At 34.9% G+C, this 20,807-nt stretch overlaps 1 protein-coding gene across 10 annotated transcripts in view; it reads right to left on the reverse strand.

Moving 5' to 3' along the window:
- The window catches only part of LOC141452717 (uncharacterized), a 90,440-nt gene that overhangs the window by 6,142 nt on the left and 63,491 nt on the right, over positions 1 to 20,807 (reverse strand). For all 10 annotated transcript variants that reach the window (XM_074125099.1, XM_074125108.1, XM_074125107.1 and 7 more), the window contains 22 exons: positions 20,546 to 20,730; positions 20,291 to 20,449; positions 19,660 to 19,869; positions 19,160 to 19,263; positions 15,066 to 19,074; positions 11,882 to 12,455; positions 11,495 to 11,592; positions 11,256 to 11,413; positions 10,985 to 11,166; positions 9,413 to 9,526; positions 9,196 to 9,320; positions 8,121 to 8,343; positions 7,800 to 8,005; positions 6,890 to 6,988; positions 5,655 to 5,837; positions 5,445 to 5,554; positions 4,739 to 4,982; positions 3,999 to 4,247; positions 2,614 to 2,905; positions 1,700 to 1,997; positions 823 to 952; positions 79 to 261 (listed from right to left, as the gene is read on the reverse strand). In XM_074125099.1, coding sequence (XP_073981200.1) covers positions 79 to 261; positions 823 to 952; positions 1,700 to 1,997; positions 2,614 to 2,905; positions 3,999 to 4,247; positions 4,739 to 4,982; positions 5,445 to 5,554; positions 5,655 to 5,837; positions 6,890 to 6,988; positions 7,800 to 8,005; positions 8,121 to 8,343; positions 9,196 to 9,320; positions 9,413 to 9,526; positions 10,985 to 11,166; positions 11,256 to 11,413; positions 11,495 to 11,592; positions 11,882 to 12,455; positions 15,066 to 19,074; positions 19,160 to 19,263; positions 19,660 to 19,869; positions 20,291 to 20,449; positions 20,546 to 20,730 — 8,135 coding nt within the window. The remainder of the gene's footprint in view (positions 1 to 78; positions 262 to 822; positions 953 to 1,699; positions 1,998 to 2,613; positions 2,906 to 3,998; positions 4,248 to 4,738; positions 4,983 to 5,444; positions 5,555 to 5,654; positions 5,838 to 6,889; positions 6,989 to 7,799; positions 8,006 to 8,120; positions 8,344 to 9,195; positions 9,321 to 9,412; positions 9,527 to 10,984; positions 11,167 to 11,255; positions 11,414 to 11,494; positions 11,593 to 11,881; positions 12,456 to 15,065; positions 19,075 to 19,159; positions 19,264 to 19,659; positions 19,870 to 20,290; positions 20,450 to 20,545; positions 20,731 to 20,807) is intronic.

The following is a 20,807-nucleotide window of genomic DNA, read 5'->3' on the forward strand; positions in this document are numbered from 1 at the left end:
ACCCTAGATAGAAGGCTGAAGTACCTAAATTAAAAACCATTACTACTGCAACATTTGTCATGTAACAAAATAGCTTACCTCTTCACCGCGATTAATTCTTCTCTTAGTGAAGATAATAATTCTTGCATCTCGTTCAACTTCTACAGTTTCTGCCACACAATTCGGACTACAAGAATGATTTATATATCTTGCAAGACCACCACATAATGTAGCATCCACAACACGATCTTCATCCAAACGGAACATATATATCCCACGATTCTAAAAAATAAAATACGACTAGAGTGAATAATTCTCTCGAATTTATTTTTATTTCAATTCTTATTCATTTAAATAGAATAATTATCCTGAAAATGTAGTCTCAAAATATAAGAAGTTTTAAAAGAAAATCGATGTTTTCAAGAAAGTATAAAAAACAAAACATTCAATATTTGTTTCAACTTCAGATTGAGCAATTTTGGATACAATTTTTTTATTTTTATTTTTTCGTATAACCATCTTTTTTTTTTAACCTCAAGGACCGATCTCTATATACCTAAGTGTTTGTAAGTAAAATCTTGAAAAATTCATTACGATTGCAACGCTTTCTTTCAGCATTAGTAAGGGAATGGGTTTTGGAAGGGGGTAATCTTTATTTCAATTGGTAGCGAAATATCTTTGCAATTTCTTTAGTTCCGCCCACAACGAGAGAACACTGTCCGGAGGTCTGGCATTACGCCGAAAAGTTTACGGGAGCAAGTGAAATAATTGTTCAATCTAAAAAAACAAAAAGTTGAAATAAATAAAAACAATTTAAAAAAAACCTTTATCATAAATGCTCACCTTTGCTTCGTATTGCTTTTCTCTAGTTTCAGCTAATTCTGATCTTATAATTTCACCAATGTACTCGATTACCATAGTATGCCTTTCTAAATCTCTTGCCGCATATAATCCTAAACCTTGAATTTTTGATCTAAAAAAAAATCAAAATTAAGTTTAAAACAAAAAAATCATATAAAATCAATAGGTTTTTTACATAAATATTGTTGACTTCTATAGTTTTTAACTTTAAATTCTGATCTATGTTTATACATACGACCATCTTCAGAGTCTAAACTAATAAATAAACACCTAACTTATGAAAATACCATGAAAATGTAACATTATTTGTAAAATGGGTAATATTTTTAAAAGTACTTTAAAGCTAGAAGAATTTTTTGTTATAACTTTTTACTGATACAGAATTACAATAAATTCTAGATTAACCCTTCATTTTAATTTTAATAATAGTGAATATATTAGGTTTCGTGACCGTAAATTATTCAATTAAGGATTCAAAGTTGGCGAGGAATCGGTCAAATTCCCGTGTAAATCCCGCTGTATCTGTATATTATATACCTATTCTCCAGTTCTGGCTTTTAGTTTCTGTAACTCAACCAATCCCCGCATAGCCACGTAAGTTTTCAATAATTATAAAGAATTTATTCTATTTTACTGTTTATTTTTATTTTACTGATGTTCTATGTTACTGATTCTCTAAATTGTTGGTATTTTTGTATTTGTAATATCCAGGCCCTGAAGAAGAGACAATATATTTGCCAGAAACGTTGGCAAAAAGACGAGTTGTTTGTTTTTTATTTGGAGCGATTCCTTGCCAATTTTGTATCCTTAATTTTAATAATAGTTTTCAAGATTTTTGTAGGTCTCTAAGTTAACTTACCTAGCCAAATATACATTATTCCTCCATTCTTGTTTCATTTTTTTATATTGAGAAGATTTCGAATGAACAAACTGTTTAGAATATGGACATGATAGTTCGCCAGGCAGTGGAATCGATGGAGAAAACGACGGCCTAGATGAGATTGAACAAGTTCTCTGCGTATGGGCTCTCTTCCATAGTCCTTGTCCTTTTGGTTTACCTTCTGAACGAGCACATCCGCTTGGATTTATAGCTAGTGGTAACTCCAATAATGGATTTCTTCCGTATTTAAACTTATAATCGGTTAACGTTTCAACTCCTGGGTAACCAAAAAAAAAAATTAATTTTTTGTAGCAAAATCTTTATCTTTCAATAATGTTTTGAAATTATAAAATTCGTCACCTTCAGATCGTAATTTTTAAAGAAATTCACAAAAACGAAAATCTGGTGAGACACTCGCACGACTTCCTCTTAAATTCAAAAATTTTATTCAAACTTCGAAAGTTCGAATCATATTTATTTCTTTTTATTTTAGAAGGAATCTACCCTCTCGTTAACCTAATTTCCGAGTAAAATGTTTCTACATTAATTTCATTTTACGTAAACAATTTTTAATGTGATGCTCAAGGCAAATAAAAATGGCTGACAAATGAGCAAAATGACTGAGCAATGTGTTTTTTTGTAATTAAAGTAAAACTTTAGATTATCTTGACGTTTCGATCATCTTTGGTATCCTTCATCTGGATACCTGTGGTGTATTGTTGGTAGTCTATTTGAGTTATTGCTAATTTTTTGAAATCCATTCGACGAGCTGATGAAGATTTGATGACTTAACTCTCATTATGACACAAAAAAGTTTGATGAATCCAATTCTGAGTTGTTGGAATTTTTAATAAATCTACTCAAATAAATTATTAAATCTAAAAAACACTAACCTGGTAAACTTTCCAACACTCTGACTATAGCTGGTTCGGTTAGGCCAAATAGATCTTCACCGGTAATAAATTTAGAAAACAACTGTACACAATTATCGGCTCGTCGAATTGCAGCTAATGGTTCTAAAACTTTCAACCAAACACCTTTCGCCGTCGTATCCTTCAATTCTAAATCGGGTTCACCTCTCTCTTGGACAATTATACGAAATTCTGGTTTACCTTCGCTATCATGTATTGAACATAAATATTTACAACGTTTGTTTACAGTGCGCATACTCCAATACATTCTTAACTGAAATTATAAAAGAAAACTGTTATAAGTATAATGACACAAGTAGTTTATAGAATTAATACATTTTTTTTTGTCACATAATATTTGGAGACGACGTTAAACTAGGAAATATCTCTATTCTATTCTAATACGGTTGCTTCCTATTGCAGTTGGTCCATACATTGGACCAATCGTTCTTACTGTTCACTCTCAAATCAAATATTCTCCCTAAATCAAAAAGTTCTTCTGCAACTTCAACATTCACCAGAGAAGAAAACAACACCAAATCTATTAATACTTAGGTTTTGAAGCATCCAAAGCAATAATCCTGATAATTTATTATTTATATGTAGCCAGCATTGCAATTTAAAATTACTGAATACGTCTTTTTTAGAGAATTAAAAAAATGGGCAACGGTCTATGATATATTCCACTGACACTTTGTGCAATCTGAGCTCTTCTGTCGGGGTGGGCGATGGATTTCTCCATCCAAGAGTTGAATAGAGTGGATGTCTGCAGAGCTACGATTTGAACCAGTTTCCCAGGTTTGGCCATGGATCTTTGGGGCAATTATAACAGAAACAACTCTGAAAGGGTACCCATACTGGGTAACGGATTTCTCAAGAGGGTACCAGGAAAAAGCTGGGCCTGGAGTGCGATGACATGATGTAATCTCAGAGGAGATAGAAGAAACTTCTTTCTCAAAAACTGAGGTGTCCATTATACCTTTTAAGATTTAGATACCTAGGGGGGAATACCAGCTGCTGGAGGATTTAAGAGGAGTAACTACATTGGAGAAGTTACCGCTGTGCGAAGGCAAAATGGAAGTTGTCTTTCGAAGGTGCCAAACACCTTCTCGTGGGGGGACTTTACTGGTCACTTTTCAAGTTTTTTGGGCCGCAGCATAATCCACTTCAGGTCACTTCTTTAAAATAAGTGTGACAGGCAACCCCACCCTATAGGCCCTCTCTGGGTGAATTAGGTAGCCGTATGAAAACATAACAGTTTTTTTTGTGTGCGTTGAACCGCAAGACTAAAACTGAGATTAACTCAACCCAAAAGACTGGCGTAGAATTTTTTAGAAAAATATAAATTTTTATTTTACTTAACTTACAATTTTATAACCAATTGGATAGATATAGTTTGGTGTATGGAAGGCTTGCAGCTGATGTGGTAAAAGCTGTCCGACAGACAAGAATATCAAAGAACCAACTCTTAGCAGATTTGTCTGTTCACTGTGATGCATGATGGAAGCCACTTGTCTGTTTTCATCTCTGCTGATGTACACACGTCGCATTACTGATAAGGTCGTCAATTCGTTCTCTTTATCATTCTTCTGAACATGATTACTGCAGTAGAGTGTCTAAAAATATTAAAAAAATAAAATACAAAACTTAATATTTCGTCAATAAATTCACATTTTGCGTAAGCTCTTGCTCAGTTCAAACAGATATATTTATAATTTAATGAAAATGCATCAATTATTTGTCTATAACTGAGTAAGAAGTGATGCCATAAAATCTAGAAGTATATCTTAAATTTCTCTCGACTTAATTATACTTTAACATCTCGTAAAAACAAAATCTAGAGTCAAACTCACACGACTTTCTCTTATCCCAACTCTTGGGTTTTTAACATATATTATTAATAATTTTGAATTTTGAAACATAATTCTTACTAAACATTATCCAAATTTTAAAACTCTTAGATTGCACCAAAATGACACTTCAAACTACCCTACCAAATTTTGGAATTTGCTTAAAACATGAATAGTATTTTTCTATTCTCGCGTAATTTTTTAAAAGAAAAAAGAATGAAAAAATTACTAAAACTAAAATTAAATAGTTAAATTACCTTATTCTTGTAAAATACACATTGATCCTTAACAGCGCAAGGTAAATGATACACTAAGGAGCATCTCATTTTGTAACATTTCAATGTGGCTCCGGCCGTATTACAATAAGAACATAACACAGACAAACCACTTTGTAAAGCTACTTCTACATTTACTAGACTACCATTTTCTGTTTCGTAAACTTCATCAGACCATAGGGCACAATTTAAATGTACCCACTTATTTACATCGAAATTTAATAACCTGTAAAACATTTAAAATAATAAATTAAAATATTTTCATTTAACTTATTATTATTATTATTAATCATTTAAGGCGCGTCAACATCTAACATTATTGGCGCCCGGAGGTTTTTTCAGTGCACTGCCGGCCTCCGGACAGTGTTCTCTCGTTACAGACAACACTGTCCATCACCGGACAGTGAGCTGTAAGAAGCTCCTAGGAAGAGAAAATCTAAGGGTCAGCAACTGGATCTCCGCGTGAGAGTCCAGTACGCTAACCGCATAGCTAATCCCTTCCCTACTTATTATTATTGATTTTATTTTATTTATAAATCCACACTGGCAATTGAAATACGCGAAGATAATTCGAACTCAAGTTTGGTCCACGCATTTTGTAAAGCGCAAGATGTTTTTAAAAAAACCGCCCATTGGAAAGCTAAGAGATTTGATTCCTAAAAACAATAAGATAGTTAAATTAATTTACCTTGACGGGCCATCAGTGACTCCGTCACCGATTTGATGGCAAAGTAAACAAGATCTTGTATCATCAGGCATTTTTGCAGGCATCACGGTAATACCACATTTAAATAATAACTAAAACCAAAGAATAGGTATGTTTATAATGCAAAATTTGAATTACTATGGAATATCAAAGTTCATAAAAAAAAAAAACACAAAAAAACTCCTTGCTTACCTCAGTCATCTCTTTATCAGTTGGCTTTTTATGGCGTCCTATCGGTGGTGGAATTGAAATAGAATTCCAAATTCGATATCTAGATGGTGATTTCTTAACTAAAGGTTGTTGTGTCTTATCAGCGATTTTACTATCTCTTCTACCAGCATTTCTTGTTCCCATGTAAGGTGATACATCGCAATTCTGGAAATTGAAGAAAGAATTGAGGTTTGAAAGAGTATCTTACGTTCTCTTACAAAATTCTCATGGTTGACGATGACACATTTTTTTCTGACTTTACTTTTACCAGAATCAAATTGAATATCCACCAAAAATGTCATTAGTAAAACTGTTCTGTACTTAGACATGAAACTTCACCGGGAAATCTATACTATCCTAGGAAAATTACCTACCAGCTGGTTACAACTAACTGTGTTACCGCCTAATTCTTATACACGTTTTCAATTTATATAACTACTGTCTCCCTCAAAACAAATGAATTATTTTATTTGTTTCGAAATAGAAGTGATTATTACAAAAATCAGTATCATTCAAAATTAAATAAATATTAATAAAGGGCCATTTTCGAATTTTCTTTTTAAACCAATTTTATTCTAATTTGAATTTTTTCCAAATGCTTTCAATAATAATTGATATTATGAAGGCAGCAAATCTGATTTTTTTTTCCGTTAAGGCACCTCAGAGGAAGGTTTAATGAAATAGTACTCTTGGTGCCCCCCCAAAAAACAAATTTCAGATATTTAAGTGAGTAACTAGTATAAAAACAGTTGAAAGAAAATTGCTGGAACCATTTTTGAAAAAAAGGTTTGACTGTAATGTCACCCTTACAGATGAAGGGCTAAAAGCTTAGTACCTGAAACCGACAATAGTACCAAAAGGGAATACCAAGATTGAATGACTTTCAGGGCTTTTGAGATATTCTCACACATTCACTGACCATGATAAAAAAACCTTTTTTTTTTAACCTTTTTTGAGCAACAAAACGTGTATTCCTGGTTAAAATTTGAATTCGATAAATTAACAGGATAATAGTACTTTCCCTGCCATTAGTAAAAAGTCCCTGAATGACTGATGGAAAGATCTGGAGCATCTATTTGTAATAGCTTGGAAGATCCCGCAGAATTTATGGCAACTTCTCTCCTACATAGATATTTTCAAACTAGGAATTTATATCAAGGGGGGAGCCACTCATGACGAAAAAAAACATTTAAACTGGACTGTTCCCTCATGCTCACCTCTTTTTTAATCTCATGCCTCTGTAAATTAGATTCAGAAGTATCTAATCTTAGCTTTTTGGCAGGAATATCTCCTCGGTGATCAATTACTGTCGCCACCTGTAATATATCACAAGAGATTTATTATTATTAGATAAATTTTTGGAAGTAGTGGTGTTGGGCAAGGCCTAATTCTCGAAACACTTCCTTATAAGGATAATGTATATGATGACCGGTGACTTGATGTCACCCACTTTGCATTTTTAGAAAAACCGGTGGCATCTCCCATTGCAAAGGGAGGAAGGAATTATCAGCAGGAAATCGATTAAATGATCGGAAATTCCGCCAACAGTAGCCAGTTTTGAGCTTTGTTTCAATCCTATTGCTCGACAATGCCCAAGAATTAAATAAGTTAGAAACCTAAGTTCTGTCTCACCACAAAATAATTAAATGAGTTAGAAACCCACGTTCTGTCTCACCACCAAATAATTAAATGAGTTAGAAACCCAAGTTCTGTCTTATCACCAAATAATTAAATGAGTTAGAAACCCAAGTTCTGTCTCATCACCAAACTCCCCAGATCGCACACAAACAAAATAACTAACCCCTTTACAAGTAACTTTCCTAATGAGCCTCCCCCAATTAAGTACCAAGCAAAAATGACATTCGTCGAATTCACAGAACCCCGAGAATGCCATTTTTGCAGTAAAATTATAAAATAAATAGAATTCCGTCCTTCGGAAATGATGTGCTGATGCTAATGGCGTTTAATTACACTGAATTTAATGATTATTAGTTTAATTAATTACACAATTTTAAAGTATACCCCCAGAAATATGCAAAAATTTCTATTTTTAACCACCATTCTCTCGATACAATTTAAAAATCCCCCCCCCCCAAAAGTGGTTTCTAATTCAACAAAAATAATTACCTTATCATTGTGCACCTGTTGGGGATGAGCAAGCGCTAACTGTGTATAGCATGTAGAACTACAAAAGTACAGATCTTCTTCGCCTTGTTTTGCGACCAAAGGCATTTCTGAAGCTTTCTTACGCATTAAATTATTTATAATGACTACGTCGCAATGACGACAAAATTTGGCGGTACCATTTAATACGGACTGTATGTCTATTTGTGCTGGAATAGGTTGAAAGAGGCAGTTTAATACAAAAAATGAAATAAAAAACATTAAATCTACCCTATTTCTCAATAAATGTCAAGATGGGTGGTATTTTTAGTCAACAGTACTAACCTCCTTCTTTACCATCTTTGCCTTTAATTTTAAACACTCCTAATTTATGATTGGACGATACATTCCTTTCTGTTATACTATAGTGAACAGGAACTGGAATCCTTAATACATTCGCTAAATTCCTTAGCACTATCATTACATCATCCACTGGTGAATTAAGTGTCAACGTAACTGTCACGTTTTCACAATGCTTCTTAGCGTTGGGGCCTTCGTTTTCTTTATCCTTTAAAAATTTAAATAATAAATTTAGTTTATATATTGCAGCAAAGTAATTAAAAAAAATTACATAACTGGACAAAACTAAGATTCAAAAATCTTAAGTTTTCCATAATTTCAAAATTTTCTTCGAGAGGATAAAAGTGAGTAGTCTGTTGGAGTCATGGTCAGCATCTCCAAGAGAGAAGGACACCATTTCATACAGTGTGAAGGGGCTCTTCTTCAAAATCAGAAGAGATTATGGCGCTTCTTATGATCAAGCTTCAAAATAAAAGACTTGTCTATAGTAAAGACCAGAAAATGATGCCCTAATTTTTATTAAAAGATCTTTTGGTGTAATATAGCTTAAATATAGTTAAATAAAATATAGTTAAAGTTGTACATTGTACTAAAAATGTACCTTTAAAAGAGTGCGTTAAAGTAGCACTTCCCCCCCAAAAAATGTATTTTCCTAAGAAAATGCTTCAATTAAAAGTGATAGGCAAGTAGTTAGAAAAATTAAAAACACACTTTTAAATTACGAGTCATTTTAAAGAAAAACATCTAGATGACGTGAGCTCTAAAATGACGAGAAAGCCAAAACGGAACACTTTATCTTTGTGGTTTGAGACTATTTCACTTGGACACGCATAAACAACAAACAGAAAGAGATATTCGTGTAAAAACTTCCTCTTTTTTTTGTATTTTTATTTTAGTAAAAATTTGGATATCCAATGAAAATTTAAATTCCTAAATGTGACCCAATCGCAATTAACCTTCCACCCTTTACTCTTAGTAAGTGGATTCACGATGACTCCCAAAACCTCACCACGAACTACCATGTTGGGACTAAAATTACTAAAAAAAGTCATAAACATACCATATCACTATAGTAGCGTATCGGTTTCGGTCTAACTATTAACGGTGAAATATATGGAATATCCGGTGAAAATCTGGACAGTTTGACCTTTTCCTCTTCCGTATCTGAGTCAACAAATTGTAAACCTAGAAAAAGGAAAAAAATAAATCTTTAATAAAACTTACATATAAAATTTTGACAATTTAAATAGAAAATTTAAAAGATAAATGGAACAAACCTGGAAACATGCTCGGCATTTCTGGCATTATACACTCAGGACTTGAAGAACTGACGATTGTATCTGGAGTATCATTGTCACGATCTCTGTTGTAGTCATATTTCCTGTCATCAACTGTACGGAAGAAAAACATTGATTTAAAATTAATTTATTTTAGAATTTTTTAAATTAATTTTAAAAAAAATAGAGAGTACACACTCTTCAGTTATACAAAAAAATATTTTTTGAAGTTTCACTAGAGTGGGTGTTGTTGATATTCTTACAATAACAATTTAATGGGATCAGCTGACGCAAGTAGACAGTGGGCCTTAAAAGTTAAAACAAACTACGCGAGATCGGGACAGGCCAATGTTTTACCTAAAAACGACACCAAACTTACCTGTGGCAATAGAAATACTCTAAATTTATTAAATTTCTACCACATATTCCCCAAATTTTGGAGCGCAGGATAATGAAAACGGAACACTTAAACGTGGAAGTGGTAAGTTTTGGGTAGGTAAACTAGATCAGAAGGTTTAGATCAGTGATGGCGAACCTATGACCCGCGCAAGCTTTTTCACTGACCCACAATTGCTAGGCAACCATTCGTTTGTTTACGCGGGTTGATTTAGATTTTCTAATTGTTGTGGATAATTTGTTATATTTTATCTGTATTTTTATTTTATTTTTTTTCAATCACGCATTGACACAAAAGCGATTTTAATTGCTATCTATAACCTTTAGTTTGATCATTACAGTTCTAAAAGCGCAAATGACGACAAATGCTTTTTTGTAGTATTTGAAATAAAGCAAAAGTGTTTACAAAATATCAAATAAAATGTATAATTTTACTCATATTTTGTTTGTTAAAGAAAAATCGACAACCCAAAAGAAATAACCATATTTAGATTTTTCTTCTGATAAAACACACTTTTGTAAGGTTTGTTGTTCAGTTATGTTTGTAAGAAAGAGACTTCCATAGCCACTTGTTTCGTCCCGTTTTACCCAGTTAAGCCAACTGAATTTTAAAGATGTTTAGTTTTGGAAATATTCAGTTTAAAACTTTTAAACTTTACTCTTGTGCAAATGGGCATTAGTGACCCCAAGAGCTAGTGCTAAAAAAAATGAAACAAAATGTGACCCACGTCTCAAAAAGGTTCGCCATCCCTGGTTTAGATTTAGTGTTCGCTAAATGAGTATCAATAAGGCTACAGAAAAATAGAAATACCTCCTTTAGTCAGGGACTAAGGAACAGTGAAGCTGGTGTTCTATAAGGGAGGAAATTACTTTTACAATTAAAAAATATTCGCTGATTTAATTTGTTATAACACGCATGTAGGAAATTCTACTTCACCTAAGTTATCGTCCATTAACTATGGTCAGTGAGTTGTACGAGCTGTATAGCTGAAATTGAAAGCTCCAAACTGATTAATCAAAGCTCTGATGAAAGAAAAGAGTCTGAAATTGGCGAGGGAAATGATAAACATGCGTGCTACCACAAATGACCTCAGCGATAAGGTGCTTTTGTTTGGTTCGAACCATTTGCCATTATTTTCCTATTGTGCAACTCGTTTTACTATGAAGCATACTTACATTCATCTTTAGTGCTGTGCAACTTCAACGGAGCAAACTCCTCATTGTAAAATCCCCGCTGTGTGGATGGCGCTGCAGGAGCTCGAGGTGGTAAGTCACCAAACGGAAGTGTATTGTAATGATCGTTCTCATGTGGAAGATAACCGGCACCGTAACTGCCACGTAAATCGCCGAAACGTGTACTAGAATTATCAAAGCAAGAAAATTAAAGGTTATAAAAATCTTCCAAGTTAATTTGGAGACATAAACACATGGTTTTGAACTTACTTACCTACTATTCACTTTACTGAGATCACCTGAACCAAAAATTGGACTACCAGTAAAATTATAAGTTAAATTTGGTTCACATATACTTAAACTTTGTGTTTGTCTTAATTGATGCATTAAAGAATCAATAAATGAATCATAATCTTCTTCCACCTTTGAACTCTAAAAAAAAAATGTTTTTTAATGAAATTATTACGTACTATTCTCACCTGACATGAGTTTTTCTTTTACTTTAAAGCTTACTTTTCTAGGCCTCTTTTTCGGAGTGGCACCAGTAGATTCTTTGCCTAAACTTTGCCGTCGTTTCTGTTGGTACTGTCGCCTTTTTAATTTCTTCAAATCTGCAAATAATTTATAGATATAAAAACCAAATTTAGAGTGAACCATAACACGACTTTCTCATAAACTCTTTAGATTCTAGCTACAATGTAGAGGTTAAAATAAAGGCACATGACAAGAAAAGATTTTTTTTTGAAGGATGACAGCTGAAAATCGATTTTCCATCAAATGAGATTCAATCATATGTGACAGATTTAGACTATCGGAAGCGTTATCAACGTTAATGTTTACTTGAGATTAGACTTTTTTTTTGTTAAAGATGAAGAATTAAAATATACTAAGCAAATTTACCTTGTAAAGCTACTTCGCTTGGATGCTCAGATTCCACCCTCAGATTTGGCGACAACATTTCATCAGAAGATATCACCTCTTTTTTCACTTCCACAGCCATCGGCGTACTCACCGGCACACCTTCCTTCTTAATGTCAAGCATTGAGGTCATAATTGGTCCTGGTTGTGTTAAAGACAATGATTCCCTTTTAATGGCGGTGGTTATGGTTGGTGAATGCGGTACTACACCCGGTGAAGACAGAGTCGGTGTAGCCGCCTGTGGAGGAGGAAGTGCTGCCGAAGATGGTGGACCTGGTGGTGGAGGCGGCGGTGGGGGAGGAGGCGGTGGAGGCGGCGATAGAAGTTCGTCCAGCGATGTTGCCGAGGATACTCTCTGAGGCGTTACAGATGGTTGTTGTTGTTGTTGGTGATGTTGTTGAAGTTGTTGTTGCTGCTGCTGCAGCTGTTGTTGTTGTTGCTGTTGATGTTGTTGTTGTTGTTGCTGCTGCTGCTGCAGCTGCTGTTGTTGTGATTGTTGATGTTGTTCGGGCAAGGAAGTCTGCACCTGGAAAGAATACACCATGTTCGTTGTAAGCTAAAAAAATAAAAATGAAATATACATTAGATAGATTCCTAGCACTTTATATACATAATATTTCTTTGATGGGGATTGATTCATAAATGAAAAAAAAGTATTTTAATAAAAACGTTTGAAATGTCAACCATTAAACGGTTTTTTCAGCTATTAGAGATTTTCTTAACACAGATTGTACAGATTTAAATGTACCTCATTAATGTGAAATAATTTCCTAACAAAATGTTGTACACACTATATTTATTTATTGATTTTATTTATATGTTTTTCTAGATTCGAAGATAAAACTTTAAAATTGGTATTTGAACCCAAGTTTTTCGTAACCCTTAAAACAACATTGCGAACTACAATCAATCAACCAAATAAAAATAGTATTGTTTTGCATACAGTGTGACTAAAACACATTGTATTTAACGTTAGTTTTGTTGGATATTTTTCAACTAATTCTAGCTTTTAAAACATTTTTAATGACGCATTTCAAACTAGTTAAACATTTTTAAATTATAAAATTAATAATTGAAGGGTAGTCCAGAAAGTTTACAAGCAAGTTTAGGATTTTTTTTACCATCAGAAAAAAATATCTTCTCAAAAACTTTAATTTTCCTAAAACGTATTTCATTTTTTCTTTTTATTGTTTATCCTATACAAGTTTTTTCTTACGACTATAAGACTGGAACAAGACAGACATTGATACTTTACGAAAAAAGAATAACGATAAACACGTAGTGTAGAAATTTGCCTTGAAACGAGCAGGTTTTGAAACATCCTGCATAATTATAAATGATCTTTTAACACAATAATAGGGAACGAGAATAAATTAAAATAAGAATTCACGATAAAATGAAATTATCTCAACTTTTAAAACCATTGTTTACCTTGGAATTGATTGCATGAAAAATTTTCAAATTTTTTGGTGGCTAAAATAAAGTCATTTCAGTGGATTTGGTGTGATAAAGGAAAGAAACTGGCAATCAAAGGTACCAACTCCCAAAATAATACAATTGAAAGTTTACCTTTATGCAATTTGTTGATTTGTTTGTTTTTTTTCTTCAATCTTCTAAATAACTCAAATGTTAACTCTGTTACAAACCGTATGACTTTAAAGAAACTAGCAGGTACGCTAATTAAGTGATAGCATTCGCGTTCGCGGAAATTATTATAAGTTTTATCCGTGACGTTAAGTTTGCAAAATAGTTTCAAATTTTCAAACATCTTTTCAGAAGAACAAAACTGATGAGTATAGCGAATTAACTTACAAGCACTCTTTTGAATTATTAAATCACATTTGTGTAACCTTCCTCGCAAATTGTTTGGGAGAGGTTATAGTCTAGGTTATAAAGCCCAGTTTAAAGTTTTGAATGATGATTCAGCAAATTAATAAAATACATTCTCCGAAATACAAAATGAAAAAAGAAAATCCTTACTATTTACTTAAATGTTTCATTATCTCGCTTAATTATTCCAGAAGAAAAGAACTAACTGTGAATAATAAAATAAATAAACATAACACTTGTCTATTTTACTCAATGAATCTAACATCCTCAACTTACACTGTTTATTAGCAGAATTAACGTTTTTTTAAAATCAGCGGACTCACTATTAATTAGATCATGTTTACAACAGCTTATAAATAGTTAAGCAATTTTAGAAAAAGTCAATTAAACCTAGGAATTAGGACGATTTTGTCTCACTATTTGGAAAACAATAAACTTTTACACAACTCTTCAACTTACTTTTTACTTACTCCAATTCTGGTAGTTAAAGTAAAAAATATTCTTCAGGTTTTTAGCAAAACCTCATAAATTTGAGCAAAATAATTAATTACAGTTATCATAGGGGTTGGTTGAACTGTAGAATTCCCAGTAATGTACGAAAGAGAGGAGCTAAAATACCCCTTCCCGTCAAAGAAACTCTTTTACACTCATTACGAAAAACAAACTAACAAAGATGAACATTCCTAGCATGGAGAACGCAACAGAAAATTTTCACTTTCTTAAAAACCAATATTTTTAAAAACTTATTTAAATCCTGTTTTTATTATGTAAGTTATAAGACCATAGATTTCACAGTGGAATGCTGTCAAACAAGTAATACGTATGGAAAAAATAGAGAAACATTGAAGCAGAGAATCGAAACATAATTCACAAACCAGTTCCTGTCCGAAACGTCAAAGACGTACTTTTTTTTTTAGCCCCAACCAACCAATTCAGTGCTTTTCGCGGAATGGTAGGATTGACCATTCTGATTTAAGGAATCAATTATTCATAATGGAAGGAGGAATCACATCACAGTTCTACGTAGTTCATGAGATTAGGAGGTTTTGGGCGGATTGTTTTGGGTGTGAGAAAATTATGTTCCACCATCTTTGGACGAAGCAGATGGTAGACAAGTGGAATAGCACATGCTACTTTTCCTGTCTGATTAGTTAGGGCTTGCTTTGGTTTCAGGTTGTTGGCTCGCCCGAGCAAATTAACGTAAAGCAGCGCTTGGTCTCCCATTATCACTACGAATAATAATAATGATGATACAAGTACAATGGTGTTTTAAGTTGTAGTTATCCAACAAATTTTTCTTCAAACACTAAAAAACAAATGAGAAAAAAATATTTACCATCGCCTTTGTCGTAAGAGACATCACTTCCTTGGCAGGCTGTGGCTTCATAGGTTCACTGAGTACAGAAGGCAATAATGATGTAGGCGTCGGCGGCACTGGACGAGCCAATTGTGCCTCCAGAGATGGAACAGTAGGCAGCGACGGCGAACTCAAAGGTGGGGCAGCCGTGGTAGTAGCGCAAGCTGTATTCTGTAACAATTGCTTCAGCAGCACATTTTGCGATTCTTCAGGAGTTTTAGGTATGCTCATTCTACTATTGTTAGCCATTTTATCTTCAAGATCTCTTCTCGGCAACAACATATTGCTCAATGATAGAAATTTTTTCGGTTCATCTTTTTGTAGGATTTTCATACCACTAAAACTGACATGATGCGTTTCTTTTTCTCCACTGAGATGGGTTAAACCGTCGGAACTGGTGACGTTACGCTGTTGTAACAGTTCACTTGTTAAACTTTTACCATCCATAGCTGCCGACAATCTACGTTCACCAATATTCAAAGACACCGTCGGCGTTGTTAACGTTGTCGGTTTGGTACAGTTGATCTCTTGTTTTATGTAGACATGTTGATGCTGATGCTGATGTGGTTGTGGTTGTTGCTGTTGATTGTTAATGTTGTTGTAATCATTGTGTTTAAAGCTGAGAGAAGTGTACTCCTGGCTCATTATACCGGTCTCGTTGGAATTGCTGAGCTCCAAAGGTGCACTAATAGACGCCGTAGAATGAATCACTTTATAATGGGTGCCTCCGACTACTACGGTGTCCGTTTTCACTTTCGACGTTGGTATAAATATATTTCCGTGCTTTATTGAGCTAGATTGAATTTTAATCTTCTCCTCGATTATTTTATTATCAGTTTTAAAATCTTCACTTTTTAATGAACGGAAATGTGCTGCCAAACCTTCCACTTTTAGATCATCAGCTTCCTCTTCTTTTTTAATCTCTTTATTATTATTTACAATGGAATAGATGAACTTTTGATTAGCATTCTGATCATTAGATCTCAACATTGATGTTAACTGCGCTTCTAATATACTAGAACTAACTGCTGGTAGTGTAACATTTTCTATTCGATTATTCTGCGGGCAATCTACGGATTTCCTTTTTTCCGGCATACTAAATTCGTGTTTTTCGTTTTTACCATCAATAACCACGGTAGTTCGATTTGACGGTATCTCTGTGCTATGATCGGTTTGGTAGCTCATTTGCACGGTTCCAGTTGACGTGGTGGTTATGGTCTCCGCTAATTCGTTTGCTTTCAACACTTTTGTTCCATCGTGAAATTCTCTTTCACTGATGGATTCAGTTTTAATTTTGATTAGTTCCCTCTTGCAGTTATTTGTGTCTTTCTCAAAGAGCACGACTTGTTGTTTGTCGTTCTTATGCAATAAATCAGCTAATTTAGTCACGCCTACATTGTTTATACTCGAACACCCATCCTGTGAAAAAGAAAGCTTACTATCTAAACCCCTGACAGATGTTAAATGCACATTAGAAGTTTCTTTTTTTATTTCTGTAACTACATCTTTTTTATTACTATTTTCCCCTTGCTCTGTACTCATTATTGGTTCACTTTTATGAGTTACAACTGAGACAGGAATCAATTGCTGTTGCGTTTGGCTCGTCTTGTTCGGCGAAACGTTCAAAGTTCTTGAATAAAAATGTGCTATTGTATTACTTGAACTTGTGGTCGTGGTTATCGGCGATGTTTCTGCTGTACTTTTCTGAAAATGTTTTGCAGCGTTCACAGCATCCTGTACAAGTGATGCTACTGTTTCTTGCTGAGTTCTCAATCTTCTCTCTGAATAAATTGGCAAAGACTTCTGGGTGACTACTGGTGTAAAGGTGACCGCTGTTCTAGTGACCACTACGTTAGGTTGAAGATTGGCTGGCAATATTCTTTCACGTTCTTTTGTTGGTGTTTTATCACCGGGAGTGGATGGCTCTTTTTGAACACCTTCACTTTTCTTCATCTTACTTTCTTCAATACTCTTGAAAACGTCACAGTTTTCATCAATAGGTGTGACAGATTCCACTTCTGAGGGGACCGTTTCGGCAGGCGATTGATTTGTTAAATCGTCTTCTGGAGAATCAGGTGTTTCAACATCGTCTTCTTTAATTATTGATTCTCCCGGCAGCACTTTACCAACTAATCTTTGCCGGCCGTGCGGAGGCGATGGTAAATCTTCTTCCAATTCCATCATATCCTCATCTACTTTAATTCCTTCCTCAATATCATCTTCAAGTAATAAAATTTCTTCATCTTTTTCTACTTCAAGTATGCAATCATTTTCACCATTGCCATCGTCCAACACAACTAGATCAGAGGAAGAGACTAAACAATCTTCTAAAGTATCAACATCCATCATCTGTATATGACCAGGATCAATTACCATTGGCATAGATACTACGGTAGACATGACATTTCCTTCTAATGCTGACTGTAATTCAGCCACTTCTAAGTTAGCTTCATTACAACTTTCTACTAAGACTATATCATCAATAACGGTTAGTTCTGAGTCTGTGTCCTCGGACTGACGAGTTTTAACAGCTCCAGTTTCTGTTTTTTTAATTAAAGCTGGCTTTGTAGGCGGAGTCATTGGCGGAGTTCGCGATTCTTCATCAAAATCATTGTAATCTACACAAACTAAACTTGGTATTTTAGGCGTCCTGTTACTACTTTCTGAGGATTCCTTTTGCGATTTACTGTCCTCCGAACTGATAGCACTACTTCCTGCAGAAGGTTGCCCAACTTTACCGCCCTTGAAAAGTGGCTTTCTTGGTACCGATTTATCATTCCACATTGGAGATCCACCTCGTAATCCCAATTTTACATATGTAAAATCCGGAGGAAATGGTATTGGGTTGTGCGGATTGTAAGGATTGCCACCGCCACCGTTCTGATTTCCAGGATCATGCTCTTGTGGTGTCCTGGGATTTTCAACACTTTGCGGCCGATCAGTGGCCGGGCTATTGGCCACACTGCCTCCAGTACTAGACGGTCGTCTAATTGGCATCGGCGAGCCCATTGAAACCATTGGAGAATTTGGCCTGTGCACAAACTGCTGCTGTATCATTGGACTCTGAGCTGAATTCATCGGTGAACTGGGCGGTTGTTGGCCGTACTGCTGTTGCACACGTGGTGAATGCGGTGGCATCGGGGAATTCGGTTGATTAAACTGTGGCATCGGAGAGGTAGGCGTTTGTAGACCAGTGTACATTGGGCTTTGAGGAGTCATTGGCGAACTAGCCGTTTGATAACTCTGTACTCTGGGACTTTGCTGGGGCATTGGAGAATTTGAACTGTGAAACGGTGAGATCATTGGACTTTGCGGATGTAACGGTGAACTTGATGGATTGTATTGTTGTACGTTATTGATTGAGGTTGATAATGGCGAGGGTGATTGATTGATTATTGGACTAGGTGGCATTGGCGATGTGCCGGCGAATTGTACCGTATTCTGAGACTGAACTGAAGTATTTTGTGAAAATGTGGGCTGATTTTGCTGTATAAGCTGTCTGAATTGCCCCACTTTCCCCTGTTGGGTTAATATAAGCTGTCGGTTTTGTTGAACAATTTGTTGCCTTTGAATCAACTGTAACTGTTGACTTGATAGGGTATCGTCCTGTTGCAGGATACCCTGCCGAAGAAGTATCTGCCGCTGGATATGTCCGTCTGGTAATTGCCTTGTAGTAATTGTACCCCCACTATCTTGATGTTGTAATTCCTGTTGTTGTAATAGTTGTTGTTTCTGCTGTTGAAGTTGATGTCTTTGTAACAGTAATTGCTGTTGTGTCAGACAAGGTGCTCTTATTGTTTGACTTGCAACAGCCTGTGGCGAAAGACTGGGAGAAATAGTAGGCTGTGGTGATGTTGTAAATCCTCTCGGCGAATTGAAAGCGTTCTGTGTGGCATTTGGATTGGGTGCTTGCAATGGTATATTGATTCTTGGGCGCATACCAGATTCTGGAGATCTGACAATGAATCTTGGCACAAGTGAAGGATGCCTGTGAACAAAGAAAGATGAATGTAGGAAATCGAATTCAATTAGATAATGATAGCTTAATATTTTATAGTATTTCCAGAACTAACCTTAACTGATGAAACTGATGAGGACTAGGAGGCGCTGGAGTCATAGGCGTGTTTGGAGGTCGTGGAGACGCCAGTCCGCCATTGTCGCCTCTTTCGTCTCCACCCTTTAATAAAAATTACAATTTATTTACTTATTACATACATATAATTCAATTTTTTTTACTTAGAGTAGCCTAAGTTGTAACAAATCATGACTAAAAAGTGGACAAACACTAGAAATTTCTTTAATTTCTTTCTTTGATCTTGGAACTTAGCAATTTTTTAATGGTTACTTTTCACGGTAGTTTTGGAATTTTTCAGAACGCATATTTGGAATATTCTCATTCCTAAATATGATTGACTAAAACTTTCTCCAGTTACAGTAACGAACTAATTATTCGTTAAAACACTCCTTTTTTTGGGGGGGGGGGGCGTATTAAAACCATAAAAAGAATCACATGCAATCTTAAGAACCCACAGTTTCTGTTCATTATGAGTATACTTGTTCATTGAATTTTTACCTGAGAATGAGGTGTTCCTATCCGAGGACTGTGATGCAAAGGAGAGGCTGATGTTTGTGGAGATGGAAGTGGATGCTGTTGGGCCGCCATACTCGGCGATATCAAGCCAGGCGAATGAGGTGAACTAGGTCCAGCGCTGTGATTAGCAACAGCCACAGCCTGTTGCAGTGCCACTACATTTCCTTTCTGTTCTTGTTTATTCTGATATTCCTACAACAAATTACAAAAAATTAATAAAAGAAAAACAAAACAAGAAACGACTAGAAAGAAAATAGTTAATGAATTGTTTTGGGAAATCTCCAAAAAGTAAGAAGAAAAAACACCCTGTAAAATGGTTGAGGATTTTTGATACCGCTAAGTTATAATCAAGTTCCCATTGAAATATAAAGTCCCAGGTTTCTACGGCTTTCAGTTTTGTCACCCACTTTATACCCACACAATTTTCTGAAAACCAGTTTTTTTGAATTCAAGGGGCCTCAAAAAAGACACGTCTGGGGAAAAGACGGAAAATAAGAGCCACAAAGCAATTGCTTTTGTTTTTTGACAGCAATGACCGATGCTTAATACTCTTATCTATACCAAATATAAATGCCCTTCGGACATTCCTATAGAAAGGAATTTATTATTTTACCTGCATAACCAAACTATGAGTTTTACTCTGCTTTCTAGCAGCCTCTAAATGTTTCTGCAAAACTGTCTGCTCTCCAGTCACTCTTTGCAATTCCATGGCATCTTTTTGGGTTAATTGATTCCCATTTTTACGCAATTGCCGCTGTTTACTGTTTAAAGACTAAAGAAAGATATGCATAAAATTAAATTAATCTTTTAAAGAATAACACCTTGTTAAAACGAAATGAAAGCAGGTCTTTACGTTTCTTAAACATACCTTACGAATTTTCCTCAATTTCTGAACTTCCGTTTCATAATACTTGAGCTGCTGGGTGACCGCAGCATTATTACTGTGCAACCATTGTTCGTATTGAATCTGCAGCTGTCTGTCCTGCTCGGTGATTATGTTATCGGGTGGAGGTGGTGGTGCCGGCTGGATCGGGATGTTTAATATCGGCACAGCTTTTTTTTTTTAAAACAAACACAAAAAACTTATTATGATATAGTTAGATGAAATTTTGTTGTCTTTATTGTAAATT

Source organism: Rhodnius prolixus, unplaced genomic scaffold (genome assembly GCF_049639745.1).
Source record: "Rhodnius prolixus isolate KJV_2025 unplaced genomic scaffold, Rpr scaffold_3, whole genome shotgun sequence".
Classification (NCBI taxonomy): Eukaryota; Metazoa; Arthropoda; class Insecta; order Hemiptera; family Reduviidae; genus Rhodnius; species Rhodnius prolixus.